Source organism: Sceloporus occidentalis, unplaced genomic scaffold (assembly GCF_023333645.1).
Source record: "Sceloporus occidentalis isolate IW3139 unplaced genomic scaffold, rSceOcc1.0.p SCAF_2, whole genome shotgun sequence".
Classification (NCBI taxonomy): Eukaryota; Metazoa; Chordata; class Lepidosauria; order Squamata; family Phrynosomatidae; genus Sceloporus; species Sceloporus occidentalis.
This window is the reverse complement of record NW_028316982.1, coordinates 264,256,251-264,275,971: the sequence shown is the minus strand read 5'-3', so window position 1 is coordinate 264,275,971 and position 19,721 is coordinate 264,256,251. Positions and strand designations below refer to the sequence as shown.

Genomic DNA, 19,721 nt, shown 5'->3' with positions numbered 1-19,721 from the left:
GCCCTTTGGAGCATCATGCTGAAGAAGATTGTAAATAGAGTTGGAGCGAGAACACAACCTTGTTTCACACCATTAGTTATTAGAAAGGGCTCCGAGAGAGCATCGCCATATCCGACTTGACCTTGCTGGCCTTCATGTAGCAGGATGATCATTTGGAGGAATTTGGGGGGGTATCCTAGTCGTTCCAGGATCTGCCACAGACCTTTTCTACTCACAGTGTCGAAGGCTTTGGTGAGGTCGACAAATGTTACATAGAGTCCTTTGTTCTGCTCTCTACATTTCTCTTGCAGTTGTCTGAGGGCAAATACCATGTCTGTAGTGCTCCTATTAGCTTAAAGTTGCTCATTTCACGCAATTACGTGAATACGCATTGCATTCGAACTGGCTCCCCATTGCCCAAAAATAGCATGCCATTGCCCAAATTTGCGTGTGGCAGTCTATCATGCAATAACATGAAATCACATGATTGCATTCGGACTGACTTCCCATTGCCCGAATTTGTGTGTAGTGGGTTATCATGCAATAACGTTAAACCCCATGATTGCGTTCAGATTGCCATCGGATTATACTTCCAATTCCCCTTGTCTGATAAACTCCATAGTTTTTGATATGTACTTTCAAGTTGACCCCTTCTTACAGTTTTCTTGACAAGACTGCTTCAGAGGAGGGTTGCCACTGCCTCCCACTATGGCTGAAAGAACATGATTTCCTTAAGGTTGTCCAAGAGATTTCCATGTCTAATGAGCTCTGGTTTCCTAACATCTTGAAGAAAGGGTGCATCTGCACTGTAGAAATAAGTGGAGTTTGACAACCACTTTAACTGACCTGGTTCCATCCCACATAATTTGTAGTTTTACGAGTCTCCAGCATCCTTTGGCAGAGAAGGCTAAAGACCTGGTAAAACTACAAATCCCAGGATTCCATAGGATGGAGCTACCAGAGTTAGAGAGGCGTCACACTGCATTATTTCTACAGTGCAGATGCACCCTGACACTCAAAACTCTTACACCATACCAGCGGTCTCCTGTAATATGGAGTCACTAGTCCTAACTGCTCATTATTGCTTCCCTGTTGTCGGAGGTGGCCAATTTATATGTTTGTGTGTGTGTGTGTTCTATTTTCTTTCTAAACTTCCCATTTAGAGAAGCGTGGGTGACTGTTTCTGATTCTGCATTCCATGCAACTTCATTCACGAAGTGAGCTCTAGTAATTAGAAGAAGTGTGGTTGGGAACCATCTGCATTTTCCACATGGCTGGAATTAAATCACTGAATAAATCTACTTGGATTCAGATGCTGGAAGCAGCGGCAGACAGGGTTCTGTGCTGCTCAGGGATGAGGTGGTGGTTGAGGAGGCTTCAGCCACAGTTGAAAAAGAACAGAACCACTTCCCCTCCAGCTAACTTGCTAGGTAAGTAACAGTGGCAGTGCAATTGTGTTACAAGGCAGTGGCATCACTAAGGGGGTGTAAACTGCACCAAGTGACACTCTAAGGGTGTGTGTGTGACACCACTGCTCCTCAAACATCTGCTTTTGGGCAGAAATGGGCTGTGGCATTTGCCTGTGTCCCACTAAAATGCCGAAGAGATGGTGTGAGTGGGGTGAGATGGTATCAGTGGAAGGAGATGGTGCCAGTGGGAGGAGAAAGGAGAAGACCTAGGCCTTTTTTTTTAAAAAAAAAATACATTTTAATTTTTTAAAATATTATTTTAAGTTTTTCTTTAAGAACATCACCTTTTCCCAAAGCTTTCACTTCAACCACATGAAACTAGCTACGTAAAAGCACTGAGGCTGTATTTAAAGGTATCATTTTAATTTTACTATGATATGCAGGAATTACCATTAATGTCTAACATGAGTATAAAAAATATGACTAGAGATTCTGTATAGTGTGGGATGGAAGGAGGTCAATGGTGGTGGTGGGTGACACCATGAGTTACCGCAGCAGGTGATGCCAACCTTAGTGAAGCCACTGTTATAAGGAGCAACCAATGAGTCCCCCCCCCCCCTTTTAGTGACAGCTTTAAGCTAGAATAATAAATGAGGTACTCATTATGAGGTACTGAGCTGCTAGCAAATGGATTCAGGCCTGGAAGGTAAAAGTTCCTCAAAGTAACTTTTTCAAGCTCTGAGTAAAATCAAGTGAAGGCCCAGGTGTGAGTATTTCTGTATCTTCATAAAATCATGGAACCACAGAGTTGGAAGGAGCCCTATGGCCATCAGGTTGAACCCCCTGCTCAGAACATCAGACCAAGAGCACACAGCCCATGCTGTTTTGAATTTTTTCTATTCTAGGAGTGGCAAGCAGGCTGGTAATTCCAGCACTGAAAGTGTTTTTAGGGAAAGTACTTGTTCAAATGCAAGGCAGTATGATAATGACATCTGGGTGATAAATTACAATGACACAAATAAGTTGGAGGTCTGTCTAAACAAGTTTTTGAGGTACTTGTTGACATTACAGCCAGGGACTCCGGCTGCATTCCTCAGAAGGGAGCCAGGTGTGGTATCTGTAAAAGCTCAGGCTGCAAAAGGCAGCCCTTTCATATTATAACACAATCTTGGACACGCCAGAAGACCCCTTCCCCAAGTTTTATTTCAGTGAACAATGGAAAAAAGGTGGCTGGGCTAAGCTGTCTCAAGATTTATTAACCTTATAATCCCTTCCAACAGATATGCTCATAAAGCTGCCTCCATTGGTCTTTCAGAACCCCTGCTTATAAACTTGGGCCATGAGATGGCACTAAAATAGCTAAGACACAGGCTCTGGGACATTGCTTTTTGCAGCCTTAAGACCAATTCTATTTCATCTTGCTCTTCCAGTACCCTAAACATTCATTATGCAAGATCTTTCTGTCAGCCTTCCTACCTTAAAAATTTAACTGTCCCAAGATATTGCGTCTTGTTCACCAAAGCAAGATGCAATGTTTTTCCTTCAAACCTTCTTTTTGGAAGGTTTGCTGAGCTACCTACCTCTGCTCAATTTTGCCCTTATGGACATCAAGTAGTTGAAACATTTTGTTCTCTTGTATTTTTTATTACCACTGTTGTAACCAACTGATTGCCCCCTTATTGAAATGCAAGCCAGGCTGTTCTGAATTATTTCATGTTATTTCACATTCAATTGCTATTGCAAGACAAAGGCATGAGTATTATTACCCTGTTGGTTGGAAATTTTTTGTCACTGGCTGTTAAAATTAGAGAGAATTATTAAAAAGGGGTCTGACTAACGGATCTATATCCTAGAGCTATAATTTCATAATCAAAACAATCTCCAATGTTGTAATCCAATCTGACCACTTACTTTTATTCTTAGCTTTCTGTATTTTAATGTATTTTAATGTAATCTCTCCATTTTATATCGGTGTATGCTTTATGCAACTTTTCCTTTATATGCGCTAAGTTACTGTATGCCTCAATGGTTCTGTTGACCGTAAATAAAGACTGACTGATTGATTGATACACTATTGCTAGCTTTACTTTTTTATATATAAATTTTTTGCTGGAAGATAAATGCCTGAATGTCACTCTTGTAGTCACCAAATTTCTCTCTGAGGCAGCTAGGATTAGAACCTACTATGTATAAATGCACAGTTAGAGTTAGATTTTGCAACTTCCTCAACTCTTGTTTTATTGTGGGGAATTTTGATGTATATCTTGACTGAATGTGTAAATTTGGGGTTTATGGACCATAATAAATTATGACTGACTGACTGAAATATATTTCTGTAGACTGTGTAGGGGATTCATTAATCTGTATGGATGTCCATGTCCATTTTAGTCAAATGCAATAAATAGCAGACTGACATTTCTGTTTACCTAGATATTTGATTTGCACAATTGCTTGGGTTTTCTTTTGGTACTCAACTGAGCCAATGAAAGAGGGAGAAAATGAGTGCATAATAGTGACAACTACCAATGGTGGATTTACTCCCTTTAATAAGGCTCAGAATTAGAAAGGAGAGAGCTTTTTATGATTTCCTATTACTTCTATTACATCTCTAAAATCTTTCAGGAAGTGATAGACGTGAAGAACGCAAGCCGATGTAACACTCCCAGAACTATTCAGTACAGAATGAACTCAAGAAGAAAAAGGTGGCCAAATCCTAGAGCAGGGGGTCCCTCAGGGCCCCACTCAAGGATCAGTTTTTTAAAAAATCAACTCCCCCCCCCCCCAAGGCCTTTTAGAAGGTATTTTAACTCTGGTCCAAAACACACTGCAGAATTAATGCAGTTTAATGCAGAGTTAATCTCACCCTTCCCTACAGACTCAAGCAAAAGCAAACTGCTGAATCTTCTCCTAGCTTGTCTGTTCTTTCTCATTAATAACATTTGCCCCTCTGATGTTTCTTGGCCACACGTGTTTGGGTTTTCATCTGCGAAATGTGGGAAGGTTTGAGAGCGTTCTTCTCTGACCTACTTAGGAGAGTGCTAACATGTGCAGAGCATTTTACTAGCACTTTATGTTTGTATAGAGTCATTAAAAAAATGTTTCCTGCTGTGAGAACTCTTCACATACTGTACTTCTCATTGTAATACAGTGGCCATTTAAAAGGAAAAGGAAAAAGGCCTTCTGTGGATTGAAAGGAAATAGCAAGAGTTTTCCCGACCAAGGCAAAGCAATTTAGGGGGAAAGAACAGCTTGAAATTGGGTTGGGTATTGAAAGTCAAGGCCTTTCTTTTGGCCATAATAAGATGTGATTCAAAGAAGAAAATCACTCTGAAGCCAAGGCTCTGTTGAAAACTCCATTTGCACTTGGGTGCAATCTGATATGTTAAAGAGTGAACACTGAGAACAGCAAAATGTGGAACTTTTTTTTCATATGAGGTGGACTACGTAATGTTGGACTCAAATTCATAATTTGATGGAGGACATTTTGAAAATTAAAATTCAGCTGAAAACCGAAAGGACTTTTAGATGAATGTTTGGAGAAAAGCAGAAGAATATTGCAATATATGATAATGATGGCCAGAATAATCTACACACAAACATGGAAAGATAAGACTGGTTGTTAAAACGGTATGATTCAGCAGGGATGGACAAGTCACTATGAGACAAAACGGAGCAGGAGAGTAGTCATTTTCTTCGTGCCTCTCCGCATGATGTTCCATTCTCTTTTTGAAGGAGACAGTTATAAAAGTGTGTCTTTTGTTGCACTGGAAAAATCTGTGCAACAGAAGTCACATTTTTATGTCATCTCCCTCGGGAAGGAGAAAGGAAGTGCTGCAACATATGTGGAGAGGCATGGAAAAAATAGTTCACACTCCATTTCGTCTGCCTTTTCTCATGCAATAAGGCTCTATGTTAATATATGAGAAAACTCTGGATAATGCTAAGAAGGAATGAAATATGCTGATTGAATGTATGGAAAATAAGGGAGGCTATTATGGTTTTAGGTTTTTAGAATGCTATATACAGTAGAGGAATTGTTTCAAAGAAAATATTATTATATATATATTTTTTACTAAGCCCTAGGTGAGGACTTTTAGTTGTAGAGTAAGATTTAGGAGATTATCACACTCTTTTAAAAATACCTTTTATCTATATTGTTTTTAGAATGCTGTAGGCTACCTTGAGTCCCATTATTAGAGAAAAATAGGATATAAATTATTATTATTATTATTATTATTATTATTATTAAAAGATATAGCCATGTTAGTCTGTAGAATCAGTATGTAGAGAGATCTTGTAGCACCTTTGAGATTAACTGAAAGAAAGAAATTGGTAGCATGAGCTTTCACAGACTTCAGTGTACAAAAGCTCATGCTGCCAATTTCTTTCAGTTAGTCTCAAAGGTGCTACAAGATCTCTCTATGCATTATTATTATTATTATTATTATTATTATTATTATCATCATCATCATCATCATCATGATCATCAACTTGGGTGACATTAAAAAGGAATTGTTTACATTCATAGACCATGGGACCATCAATGACAAACAGTAAGGATGCCTATGTGTCACCACTAATATCAGAGGCCGTATATCAGATGCTGGGGAGCATGGGATAGAGGGTGAAATTGCACCTTTGTCCTGTTGGTGGGCTTCATGTGGACAACTAATTGGTCCCTGTGTGAACAGAACATTGGACTAAATATATCTTTGGTGTGATCCAATGAGGCTTGTTTCTATTTTCTTATGCCACTGCTCTTGCCCTCCTGTCCTCATTGACCTCTGAGGATAATAAGATGATGGAACACTGGGATCACTCCAGAACTGCCCTCTCAGATGAAGCTAGAATGTCTTGTCATTTCCTCAGAATCTTATTCCCTGCCACTCAGAATACTCCATTGTCTGTCACCTTACAGATGTCATTGTTCCTTCAAAATACAGCCTCCTCTAAAAGCTGAAAGGGCACGAGGCATCAATCAAGACTGGGATGCTGAATGTTGAAGGGTGTTCTTGAATGATGTACAGTACTTAGCAATTGTTAATGTCACCTTTCTGGTTCCCCCTTTGACTTAAAGAGCAAAACACTGGCAGATGTATCTTTCCTATTGTCTCCAGATGAGACTAAATCCATAGCTCTGGTGATAGAGCACTGCCAAAAAGTAGCAAGTAATCCAGGCAAAAGGCTAAATCATTTTGTGACAAGTTGCCAATTTCCTTAGAAATGCAACAAGTTTGGAGCAGGGCATTCAATATGGTGGCACCAAGTAAGTGGAAAACTCATTACTCTATAGTTCTTATTGTTAGGTGCATGCTGAAAACATACAGATGTAATCCTTTTGTTAGTCCCAAGAATGTAGACTCAACATTCAGAATTGAATAGGTTTGTCTTATTTGGAACTAACTAACAGGATTCCATCCATACTTGTTTTAGCCAGACATTTTTGGTACAGAGGTTCAGCCTACCCTGCATTTTACTATTAATGGATAATGCAGTCATTGGTCTAATTCTTGTTGGTTTGTTCCAACTAGAGTGGACTCGTTCGATCAATTGTTGCATAGTGAACCAATGTGTAGGTTAATTTAATTCATTCAATGGCTCTACTCTTGTTGGTGACTAACAATGACATTGAGGTGAACGCTCAAACCACTACACCATGCTGGCTCCATTAAACAAGAAATCCATACGATGGCACTGCTGCAATTTCCATATGATGGCGCCACAGCAATTAAAGTGGGATCAAAGTCTTATAACTGCGTAGTGCGGATACAGCAATAGGAAACTAATTGGAAGATAGGATCATGGAGTTGAAAGAGACTTCAAGGGCCATTAAATCCAACCCCCTGCAATAAAATCCTGATTATGACACACATGATCCCTTTCACTTTCCCAATAGGGCACCAGACCCATTTGCTATGACAGTATCACATCCCAGCAATGAAAAAAAAAAATCTCTATTTAACTCTCTTTCCATTTTCCACATCATTGTAAGAGTCTTATTGCCCAAGAGATGCTACCTATTTGTCTGGATATTAAAAACTTGCACATCAATAATTAGGAAAGTGGAAACCGCGATGATCAGACAAGTGTAATGCTATTAAATATGCTGAATTAAAAGTCTTAATAGGTAGCCTTAACGTGATAATTTCAGGTTTTCATTTCTGCTTGATGAAATTACACCTGCTATTTATACCCCTGGCTCTCTGCTTGCCTGCCTTCTCTTTAAGATGAGAAAAAAAATCATTTGAGGTCAATGTGACTAATTGGATAGATATTATTATCTGCATTAAAGTCACCTGGGAGTGAAGCGATCTTTTTGCATTGTATCCATCATTTTAAAGAATTCTTGAACTTTTCAAGCTTATAATTTTGGGAAGGATAAAGAGGAATCAGAGGGGAGGAACTGGAGAAATAATGTCCTAGATCCTATTGTTAGTCCTTGAGTGCATCTACACTGTAGAAATAATGCTGCTTGACACCACTTTAAGACCTGTATTGTAGTTTTATACTATAGAATCTTCAGATTTCTAGTTTCACAAGGTCTTTAGCTTTCTCTGCCAAAGATTTCTGGTGCCTCACAAAACTACAAATGCCAGGATTTTGTAGGATGGAGTTAAAGTAGTTCTAAGATGAATTATTTATACACTGTCTAGTGAACTTCTTGACCAGAATATCAGTTCAGTGGGATTTACATGTTGCTTCATCTTTCAACAATAGATTCAGTGGGACTACTCTAGTGGGGACTTGGATTTAGGGCAAGAGGAAGAAAACAGTATCTCTGATGAAAGAAATTAATGGTGATATTTTCTGAAGCCCAAATTCCAGAATGGAAGAACATCCAACTGCAGGCATGGTTTAGGATTCAGTCAACAGGATTTAACAAAGGATCAATGGGGACCTGAAGCTAAGTGTTACAGAATGGAGTTCTCTTGCTTTATCACACGAGCCCCATTCTCACTACAATTGTGTTTGTCAATGAAAAGAGAATAATATTTGCAATTGCGTGACTGGGGCTGCTGCTGCTGCCATCATGGTCTCTTCCTGACTCTCCCTTAACTCTGTCTCTGCTATGAGTAGGAGGTGTTGCTGTGTGATAAGTAACACTAGGACTGCTTTTTTCAAGGTTTAATTGTAGTTTAAAAGCCTTGTACAGTAATGTCCAAAAGTTCCAGCTAGCCAACCACACTTTCTTCTGAGATCATCCTGACCATTCTTCTGCTATCCAGCCCACTCATTCTGCTGGAGTTCCCATTTCCTCTTCCCCAATGGGTAGTCAGCACTCTGTGCTCCCTCCTGTAGTCCACCTCCCTACATTTTATAATGTGCTCTTAAAGGCTTGCAAACCTTCCATAGAAGGCTTTGGGTACCATAGAAGGCTACAGAGAAATAGGAAGAAAGTCCCAATTCTGTTGGAATAAGAACATGGTATAAAAACCTAAGAAGAGTCAAACCAAAGGCCCATGTAATCCAACCTTGGATCCTTTAACTCTACACAGTTAAAGCATTATGATTCCACTAACTGCCATGCAATTCTGGGATCTGTAGTTTGTTGAGGCACCAAAGCTGTCTGGCTGAGAATTTCAAATGCTCCTCTCTAAACAGCCAATTCCAGGAATCCATAGACTGGAACCATGTCAGACAAAGGGGAATCACAACACCATAATTGTATATTGTGAAAGAGCCATTGTGTTCACAAACATGGGTTGCCAACCAGGACATGTGCAACTGGACTCTCAATTCTGTGGGTCAAAACAGTGACTGTTAAACAGAGATATACTGCTCCTGCATCTTGGCTAGTAACCTTTAATGGCTTTAACTTCTATGAATTTATCCATTCCCTTTTGGAAAATCTTCCAAATTGAAAGCCATCACTACATCTTGTGGTGATGAACTATGTGTTGTGTGAAGAAGTATTTTCTTAGATCCCCTGAATCTGCTTTGGTGGATTACCTTTTTGACTCCTCAGTTTTTAAAACCTTTTTTCCATATTTTTGACTAAAAGTGTCCTTCCCTATATACCCCTGTAGGTTTACTTCCAGTTTCTGTCCTGGTGAAATAATGGCCTTTCTTGGGACTAGAACAGACTATGGTGGAGATGGAGGTGTGTGGGGAAATTTAAATATGGGGGTATGGTGAGGGAATAGCCCTCCAAGGTCTCCAGGGACCCCAAATCTTGGCAGTTGCCTGCTCTTTGTTACACCAACCATTCATAGTCTCCATGGAGAAATGTTTCAGGAACATCTCATTTTACTTCCTTGCCTTCATTCTCAAACATGTTCTGATTCACACAAATCCTGGAGATCCTCCCTTCCAGCAGCCCAACAGGCTGAACCCAAGACAAGGCATGGTGAAAGGTCATAGCTGCTTGAATCGCCGACAATGCCATTTCCAAAATGTCACATCTGGCAATGAAATTAGTGGTGCCAAAGACTGATATTGCTTCAGCAGCAATGTGCAGGAAGAATGAGGCAGGAAATTAAAGGGTAATTACATTCTAGCCAGACTTTGGTTTGTATGAGGCATCATTAGCAAAATGAACAAATGATTCCCGCCAGCTTTGACGATATTACAGAAATGGGCATTTAAGATGTCATTTAGCTAAAGATTAGGTACCTGTTAAAACCTCTGGAAAAGGCTCAAGGGATAAGAATGCTTACTTGGAATGAGACATTCAGCTGTTAAACATTTTCCATGCCATTTATCTCTCTGATATATGATAAAGAAGGGATGCCCAATTTCGTTACGGCACCCCAATTTATTGTCCAAAAAGTGGTCATGTTGCCAGATGACAGCTTTCCCTAACTTGGTTCTCATTAGTTGTACTGGACTCCAACTCCCAGCAACCTCAAACCAACAGGAATAAAGGTAGCTGAGGTTGATGGTAATTGCAGTCACACATATCTAGAGGGCACCAGGTTAGGGAGCACTATTAGCAAAAGTGGCATCATCCTGTACAGTCCTGTTGTCTCTTAGCATTTAGCAGTAAAAGCTAAAGAGCACATTTTCTTGGGTTTTTTGTGGGTTTTTCGGGCGATGAGGCCTTGTTGTAGAAGAGTTTATTCCTGATGTTTCACCAACAGCTGTGGCTGGCATCTTCTTTGAATAAACTCTTCTAGAACACTGCCTCATAGTGTGAAAAACCCACCAACCACCCCCCCCCAAAGTCCATGGAAGCCTCCAACTTCACATTTTCTGGGCTTGTTACATCTATTTTCCATCTTTCACCCATTAAGCTTAAAACAGTGTATATGGCTCTCTTCCTCCTCCTCCTCACATCTGCAGACTCCTAGATGTTGAACTACCACTCCAGTCATGCTCATTAACCAGGCTGCTAGGAGCCCACAACATCTGGAGGGCACTATTTCTGCACACTTGCACTAATGCAATGCCACAGAGTGCCTGGCATGGCATTCCATAGGAAGTAAGCCAGCCCTATTAGATCACTCCTTGGAGCAGTGGGAATAATGGATGGTGGATGGTTGTGCTGACCCTACTCATCATGGTGGTTGGTGGTGGGAACTGATTTCACAGTATCCAGACTGGGCAGGTGTTTGGGTATCAATGGGGATACAAGTCTTTGTGTCTTTAATTCTCACACATAACAATGAAGAAGTAAAAGATTTTATCTTTGCTGGACAAGATTATAGGTGTTCCTTCCCAAACCTATTTTTCATTTAAAAAAATATGTTGGGGCTTTTTGTGAAAAATTGGTTGGGTTCCAAAACCCCCCACTGTTTTCCATGGAAAACAGTAGCAGAACATGCACTTTTACTTTTTTGACCATTGCTGGATGTCTGTATTCAGTTCACAGTTCCATAAATGTATCTGTTGCATATACAGTTGTGCACTCTTGGATGGCATATACCTATCTGTAGTGTCTTCAGCATGCTACTTTTCCCACTGAAATTGCACGGACAGGCATTGTGCAACCCCCATTTTATGATGGAGAATAAGGCAGCATGCTCACAGATATGTAATTGGTTGCACAATGTTGGTATTCATCAGCAGGGTGATGTAACACAGCTATCACATAACTGCATAAGTATAGACTTACATTATGCAAGCATGATGTAGGCTCTTAGTCTGTGGATTTAAAAAAAATCCCACATCCAAATGACTTTTTCAAACATAAAATATTCAGTTTTGTGCTAAAAGAGCATGGGTGGAATTATGTTGGCATTTTATAAATTTCTTTATGAATATAGTTGTATTTTGTTTGGCTATTCTTTAGTATCAGTACTCTGTTTACAGTTGCGTAAGCAGGGAACACAACCCATTTGAAGATAATTTCCTGGAAGGGTCAGCATTATATTAATTGTTGATTCTGTCCCTTTACACATACAAACCACCTTGTACAAAATTTGCCATGACCCTATAAAATGAAAACACTGCATTTTCCTCCTTGGATTCTTTTTTGCAAATCTTGCATTCCACTTGGAATATCCAGGTGGTATTCAATCCAGTCTCTGGCCAACTTCAGCTTTTATTTGGGAATGTTTAAATAAAGGCACAAACCAAGAGAGTGCAAGATCTGTCAGAAGTTTGCTGACTTACAAGAGGAAGGAAGGAACATAGTCAAAATCATCTCTACAAAATGCATTTGTGATTTTGTGAGTTATTCAGAATTCTCTGCTCCAAAGCTCCAGTGTCTCACCAAATTATAAACCCAAGATTCCAGGAGGATGCAGCCATAGCAGTTAAAATGGTATTACTTGTGTAGTGTAAAAACAATCCAGGAGAGGTAATTCACATTTTCTTTTCCAAGAAAAAAGTAGGCCAGGAGAATTTGTGGGGCTCCCCAGCACCATACTTCAACCACTCCTGCTCTACAGTCTATAGGAGAGAAGCCTGTGTTATGCATATGTCAGAGAGCCTAGATTCTTGGAGGTCAAATTTTCATAGAATCACAGAGAATGACATAGAAAAATACAGTTAAGGCTATCTCAAGAGGTGGACATTCAAGTTCTATTTAACAAACTCCACAAAAGGTAGCCTATTTAATGATTGAATAGCTGTTACCATCAGGACGTTCTCCCTAATGTTTAGACAGAGTGGGCAGAATCTTGTTGGGCACTTGTGACTTTGTAAATGGACTCACACCTGTAGGAATTAATGGGGCAGTTCTGTAATGTCCCTATTCAGCAAAGGGACATTACTACATAGGAAGCTGACAAAAGCTACTGATGTGCATTTGGGGCCAATTCACAATGGGACCAATGTGTATCAGTTCTGTTATGCATTGGTTCCATTGTGCATCAGGAAACTGGCAAGGGATTGCCAATGCATAGATGTAGAGTCCAATGAGCAATAGGACATTCTTGCTCTTGTTTCTTATGCATCTTCACTACTCACTAATAGGATTTCTATGTGGCTCTGCTAAATAGGTAAGTACACGTAAAGTTACATACTGTAGACCATGATAGAAGCTTCTAGCCAATCTTTTTCTGGTAATTTGAATCCTTTAGTTTGTGTCCTAGTCTCTGAAGCAACAGAAAATCATCTTCTATGTGACAACCCTTTAAATATATATAGATTACTACAGGTTGAGTATCTCTTATTCAGAATTCCAAAATCCAAAATATGCCAAAATCCAAAATTGTCCATATGGGCAGTTGAGATAGTGACACCTTTGCTTTCTGACTCTTCACTGTATACAAATTTTGCTTCATGCACAAAATTAATAAAAATATTGTGTATAAAACCTTCAGGCTATGTATATTAGGTGTACATAAAGCATAAATGAATTTCATGTTTAAACTTGGGTCCTGTCTCCAAGATATCTCATTAAGCATATATAAATATTCCAAAATGTGTGTGTGTGTGTGTGTGTGTGGGGGGGGGAAATCCTGAAATCCAAACATTTTGGATAAGGGATACTCAACCCGTATCACCATTTTTCAATATTCAGCTCCCAATTGTCTCTTTTCCAGCCTAAATGCACCCAGCTCCCTCTTGGTTTCCAGACCTTTGGTGATCTTGGTCACTCTTCTCTGGACACATTCCAGCTTGTCGACATCCTTCTTGAATGTGGTACCCTGGGCCACTGAGGCACAATTCCTAGTGCTTTTCATTCTGGAGTAAGTCCATATGATTCAGCATGGTAACCTGGAGGTGTGAGTTGTGTGTGCTTCACAAATTTCCCCCAGTGTGAACTCCAGTTCAGCTTCAATTGGAGTCCAATGTCTGGGGTTTTTTTTTTTTTTTGGACTACAAATTGACAATCACAACTTCAGAAAGATCCAAGGGATGTGACTGTACAATTTCATGCCCCCCCCCCCCCCCAAATTTGGGGACCCGTAATAACCTTTCTTCATTCAAAAAACAAATGTAAAATTCTGGTTATTTTTAGTTTTTTAGGGGGAAAACCACAGGTGGCTTCTGCTCACAGACATCCCCCCCCCCTGTATGTGCGTGTGTTTGTGGGGTGAAATGGAAGCTGGAGACCTTCAGATTCTCTGCTGTAAATATTGTGGCTTTAACAATTGGTGATGGATTTCAGAGATTGACATGGTACAGCATGATCCCAGGTTACAACCTCCATGTAACTAGAGATGTGTATAAGAGAACCTCACATATGTCTCAACTCTTTTTAAACATATCTATCTATGTAAGAAGCATAGGCACGTTCCGGACGGGCCCTATGGGGCGCCGTCATTACACACGCCCCTCGTGTGTAATGACTACGTCAAAATGGCGGCGCTGCATACAGATGGGCGCCGCCATTTTGATGTCGCGGATGTGCAGTGTCCGGACGTTGCGCACTGGAAGTGGTGCCGCAAATGCGCGCCTTGCGCCTTGTGGCACCTCTTCCAGGGCACAGGAAGAAGTGTCATTTTGGCACTTCTTTGTTGCTGTGCCCGGGAACTGCGCGGTTTGGCTGCTGTGGTTCCCGGATGCAGCAACCGGCAGTGGCACGAGACTGCCTGTTTTGCGTGGTCTGTAATGCGCCATAGAATCACAGAGTTGGAAGAGACCTATTGGAAGAGCCACCCAGTCCAAACACTTCCCCTGTTGTAGGCATTGTTGTGTGCCTTCAATTCATTTCTGCTTCATGGAGATCCTAAGGTGAATCTATCATGGGTTTTCTGGAGCTGAGAGTGTGTGACTCACTCAAGGTCACCCAGTGGATTTCCATGAGTGAACAGGGAATTGAACTCTGATCTCCAGAGTGTAGTCCAACACTCAAACCACTATACCATGCTGGCTATCAGTGCATTGTATAAATATCCTCAGAATATTCAACAGAAGAGTTGTTTATGTTATTTGGAAAAATGGCCCTGTAATAACTGACTAGGCTTTCTGCAATCTTGCCCAGATCTCTTGACAGTGATCCATGCCTTCATAACCCTAGGGATATAATACTATGACTTGTGACCCCATGGATTATTTTAATGTGCTCTGTGTGAAGCTTCCTACAGTGACTGTGCTGCCTGGGGAATTCTTAGCTGAAATCCACAAAAGTAACTTCTTCAAACCCTAAAAAAGTGGGGGGTGGGAATCCATCCTGGGGCATGCATAAACCAGTAGCCAAAGACTGCCAAGTGTTGATGCAGGTTGATGTTTTCACTAATGTACCCATTTTCTGCTCAGATGCAGTTTTTCCAGACTTGTTTTGAGTTTAGCCTCAGAAGGGTAAAAGAAAAACTCAACCAATTTTCCTTATAATTAGTCTGAGGCAAAAGCTTCGCTTATCAGAAAGGCCTTTGGAGTAGCAGAAAGGCTGACAGGAGATGTGGCCCCTCTATATGTTGTTGGATTGTTGCTCCCATAGGAGCAAAACAGGCCAGCAATAAGAGCCAGCATGGGGGTGGTGTGGGGGCATGGCAACTACATGTTGGAGTCATGCCGCCCACCTGACCAGATGGCAAGCAGTGTGTGAATGCTCCTGCAGTGCAGTGATTATATGCAGCACACCACAGGAGTGGAGAGGAGCTACAGTGGCAGTGAAAGAGGCACCTTTTTCTGGCACAAAAAGGAGCAGCATTTTACCGCATCTTTTTTGTGCTGGAAAAATGCCGGATTGGAGCTGTGGCATGCGGTTACCGCAGCCCTGATCTAGTGCTCAAAGGGGTAGTGTTAAGCTGCCCCTTTACAGTTGTCTGTTTAGCTGCATAGTCTTTCACCGATCTCTTTGCTGCCTGGGGCTGATGGGAATTGCAGTCCCATGAATTGCAGCCCCATGTAGCATTTAGCATTTACATTTCTTATCAGTGAACTAAGCACTCTCTAAGCGGTTTACAATCTGTAAGCCAATTGCCCCCAACAAGCTGGGTACTCATTTTATCAACCTACAAAAGGATGGAAGGCTGAGTCAACCTTGTGGCCCTGAGATCGAACTCACAACTTTGTGGCTGCAGTACAGGCCTTTAACCACTGTGCCACCAGGGCTCCTTATCTGAAGGACCACACATTTCTCTATCCTTGGGTTCTATTTGTCTCAGACAGGAGTCTTTCAAACAGATATATTCACATGCTTCTGATTGCTTTACTGTATCTTGCTAGTAAATTATGCATATTTTTAAAAAGTAAGCAATTTCTTGAGCAATTCCCGGCAAGGCAGATTAGATATATTTTAAATGAATAAATTATAGACTATTAAGCATGTTATTGGTGCTAAATGAAACATCAGTTAAGCTGTTTATGACCCACTACCAGAATTAACAGAAATGCTAAATCTTTTACTCTTCTATGAAGCAATACCTCTTTCTTCTTCCTTTGTTCAAAACCCTTTCTTACCTTCACTACAAAACATCATCTTAGCTCATGTTTTTCATTTTCCCTCCACATTATCTTGACCATACGACCCATTCTTATTTTCCTTTCATGATGGCCAAGTCTGAAGTGCACATAGCTGTACAAACCTTCAGTTCTGGGAGAATTCACTACACTTTTACGTACCCCTTTTGCATCGATCACACCTGGTTTCGAATTAAACTTCACTGTCTTTAAACGTGCTCGCTCTTTCCTTTCAACCCTGAAAAAGAAAGAAAGAAAGAAGGAGAGAGAGAGAGAGAGAGAGAGAGAGAGAGAGAGAGAGAGTAAGACAGAAAGAAAGAAAAATATTTTAGCCATCTACAAAAGATCTTCCATAGATAATGTAATAACCATTTAAAAACATAACAATAATGTAAGAAAAATACAAAAATACAACAATAAAAGCCAGCCAAACTGAATATGTAAATACTAACAAAATAAAAATACAATGGAAACTATAGGAATGAAAAACTAGTCCAGCATCTCCAAATGTCCCGATTTGGCAGAGACAGTTCCTCTCTGTTAGCCCAACTGTCCCAGTTTCTCTCTCCTCCTCCCACTTTTCTCTTTTGACCTCAGCTTATTTCAGTTGCTGCAAGCAAGGATCATGTCTACATCAGCCAAAATAACTGGGGTGCAGTCTGGAGTATTTTGTGCTTTAGCCTTACTACATGAACACCATACATACTGATAAGAAAGTGATGCAAAGCTGTCTTGCTGTCTAAATGGCCAACTGGGGTGAAAGCACACTGGCACCACTTTCTTGTCCTTTTCGGGTCCACTCTCACCATTGCCTTGTAGATCAAACAGCTCCTTGGTGATGTTCTGGTGAGATGAGAATGGGATGCCCAGACATGTGATCAACAATGGGGGGGGGGGAGCATTCTTCATTGATCACATCCAATTTTGACCTCACCTGAAGCAACGTCACCAGCAAAGCTCTGCCTGGGGGCTGCTTGGCTGGCAATGTGGGATGTGGTGGTAGTAGTGGCCCTAGCCCTCTGATACAATCACATTTGCTCAGACCTACAATTGCACCATTTTAAAAAAAACGGGGGGCTTTGGGAGACTGGGATGGGAGCACAAATAGCCTAGAAGCACACATGGCACATTCTGTCACCATTTTGAGATGGATTGCAGAGGAAACCAGAGGTATTTGAAGGTAGTCCACAGTTCTGGGCTAGGTATGGGAATGAGGTGGGGGTATTTACATATGTTTGGGGGTGTTTTCTCCATGATTTGGGAGCACAAATGGCCTGAGAATTGCACCATTTTTAAAAATGGGAGGCTTTGGGAGACTGGGATGGGGGGCTTCAAGAGCCACAAAATGAAACAGACCAATACAGTTATTTCAGAAGCAACTCAGCAGCCTCTTTCAAAGGTTGCTTAAGGATGGAATGGTTATTTTTGTTTGAAGGAGCAAGTATGACAACATCATAGGTTAATTACAGTGGAACAAAATGATTGGGAGAACATTCCCTTCAAGAAGCAATAAAATAAATACATCTGTGTTTTTTCCCCAGAGTTTCTGCTCGTTTTTAATGTGCCAGCTGCAGCACGTTGAGCTTGAGGTTTCTATAGTTACCACTGAACTTTGGAATAAATTATTCCCCCCTTCCCTGAGAAAGCAGCATGCACACATGGAAATGGCTGAAATGCAGTTTTTGTATTCAATGTGTGATTTTGAAGCTACGGGGAAAATTTTTTAATTTTAAAACTTGCTGATTAAACTCTATATTGAAAAAGACCTAGGGTGGCAGTGGCATAGAGGAGGAGTGAAGACTCAAGGCTGTGTAATCTCCTAAACAGGAGGGAAAAATCCCAGGGCCTATTGAGGACAAAAAAACAATAAGTTCACAACTAAATACAGCCTCTAAAATTATTACTGCAGGCTAATATTAATTTGCATTTTGTCCCTCTGCTAATCTCAGAAAGCTGCTTCATGTTCTATTATAACTAATTCACTGCATACAATCGAAAACCAATTTGTGTTTAAAAATTGCTTTAAACAGAGCTCCTGGGTTATGGTAACCCTGTCATTTCAGGGGAAGAGGAAAGAATGCTTGGTGGGAAGAGTATATCAACAACAACAACAACTATTATCATCATTATTATGTGGATCAATTTATTTACAATAGGAAAATCCTCTTAGCATTAGGAGCAGTAGCCATTCCAAGAGCTAATCTGACTGCTGAGGTAGGTTTTGATGATCAAATTCTTTCAAGAGCCTGTTGGATTAATTTGGAAAAGATGTGAAAGACTTTCTTGGCAAAAAAACATGAGACATCTCAGACAATGCTCCTGAGCTAACCCAATGTCTGTGGAAAACTTGCCTCTTATAATATGCTGCACAATGTAAAAGAACCATTTCTATAAATGACTGAGGCGCATTACAGACCGCCCCTCTGGGGCAGCCTGTAGGCGCTCCTTTCCCCGGTGTATCGGGGCCTCAGCTGCCAGAACAGCAGCCTCCAAGGCCTCGATCCTCTGCTTTTCAGGCCGCTGGGAAGCGGCAAAAGGCCGCTTCCCTGCGGCCTGGAAAGGGGTGTCCTTGGGGCTTCAAGCCCCAAGAACACCCGGTGATGGCGGGGAGGAGGAGGGCTGCTTGGCCCCTTTCTCCTTTGCGTCGCTGGCGCAGCCATCTAAAGGCTGCACCCAGCGACGCAAAGCTGGAAGGAGCTCCGAAACGGAGCTCCTTCTGGGGCCGCGGAAAGGGCACACTAGGCGCCCTCACACGGCCCCACTACCTCACAACCGCACCGCCTCGTTTGGAGGCAATGCGGTCGTGACGTAGTCATGGCGGCGGCTGTGTGGAACGGCCGCCGCCATTTTGTACGTGCTGAGCACGTACTAGGGTTGAGGGTGTGTGGAAGCGCTGCGGCTTCCTAACCCTAGTACGTGCTCAGCATGTACTTAGAGGCCCGTCTGTAATGGGCCTGAGAAAACTGCACAGAGAATAAAGCTGACCAGAAGAGAAGAGAATGAACTCATTTGAAATGTTGTGTTAGAGACTTCTGTGGATACCATGGACCACCAAAAAGACAAATAAATCAGTCCAGCAGCAAATCAGGCCTGGCCTCTCACCAGTAGCCAGAATGACCTAACTGAGGCTATTGTGCTGTGAGACAACTTGATTCATTGGGGTTAAAAAAGAGGAATGTTAGGAAAAGCATTTTGATACCTGTACAGCTGCTGAAAAAGTTTTATCACTGGTTCTGGGCTGCCATATGACCCTGTAAGTCCAGTTTTTCCCCCCTGAACTCTGAACCATTTACCCAGATAACAGCCCCTTGTGCCTGCTTCCAGAATAAAACAAACAAACAAAACAAAACAAACAAGCTTCATTTATATACCACTTCATACCGCCTAAGCAACTGTAAGCTAATTTGCCCCCAACAGACTGGGTACTCATTTTAGCGACCTCCTTGGAAGGATGCAAGCCTGAGTCAAGCTTGAGCCCCTTTGCTGGTCTTGAACTCGCAACTTTATGGTTTTGAGTGAGTGGCTGCAGTACAGGCATTTTCTTGACAGTTCTAACCTACTCCAAACTCTTGTTTGAGCTCTCTCTAGTCTAATCTG

At 41.3% G+C, this 19,721-nt stretch overlaps 1 protein-coding gene across 20 annotated transcripts in view; it reads right to left on the bottom strand.

Moving 5' to 3' along the window:
* DLG2 (discs large MAGUK scaffold protein 2) overlaps positions 1-19,721 on the bottom strand; it is a 1,248,672-nt gene that overhangs the window by 38,819 nt on the left and 1,190,132 nt on the right. For all 20 annotated transcript variants that reach the window (XM_089512900.1, XM_089512903.1, XM_089512905.1 and 17 more), the window contains one exon: positions 16,287-16,362. In XM_089512900.1, coding sequence (XP_089369026.1) covers positions 16,287-16,362 — 76 coding nt within the window. The remainder of the gene's footprint in view (positions 1-16,286; positions 16,363-19,721) is intronic.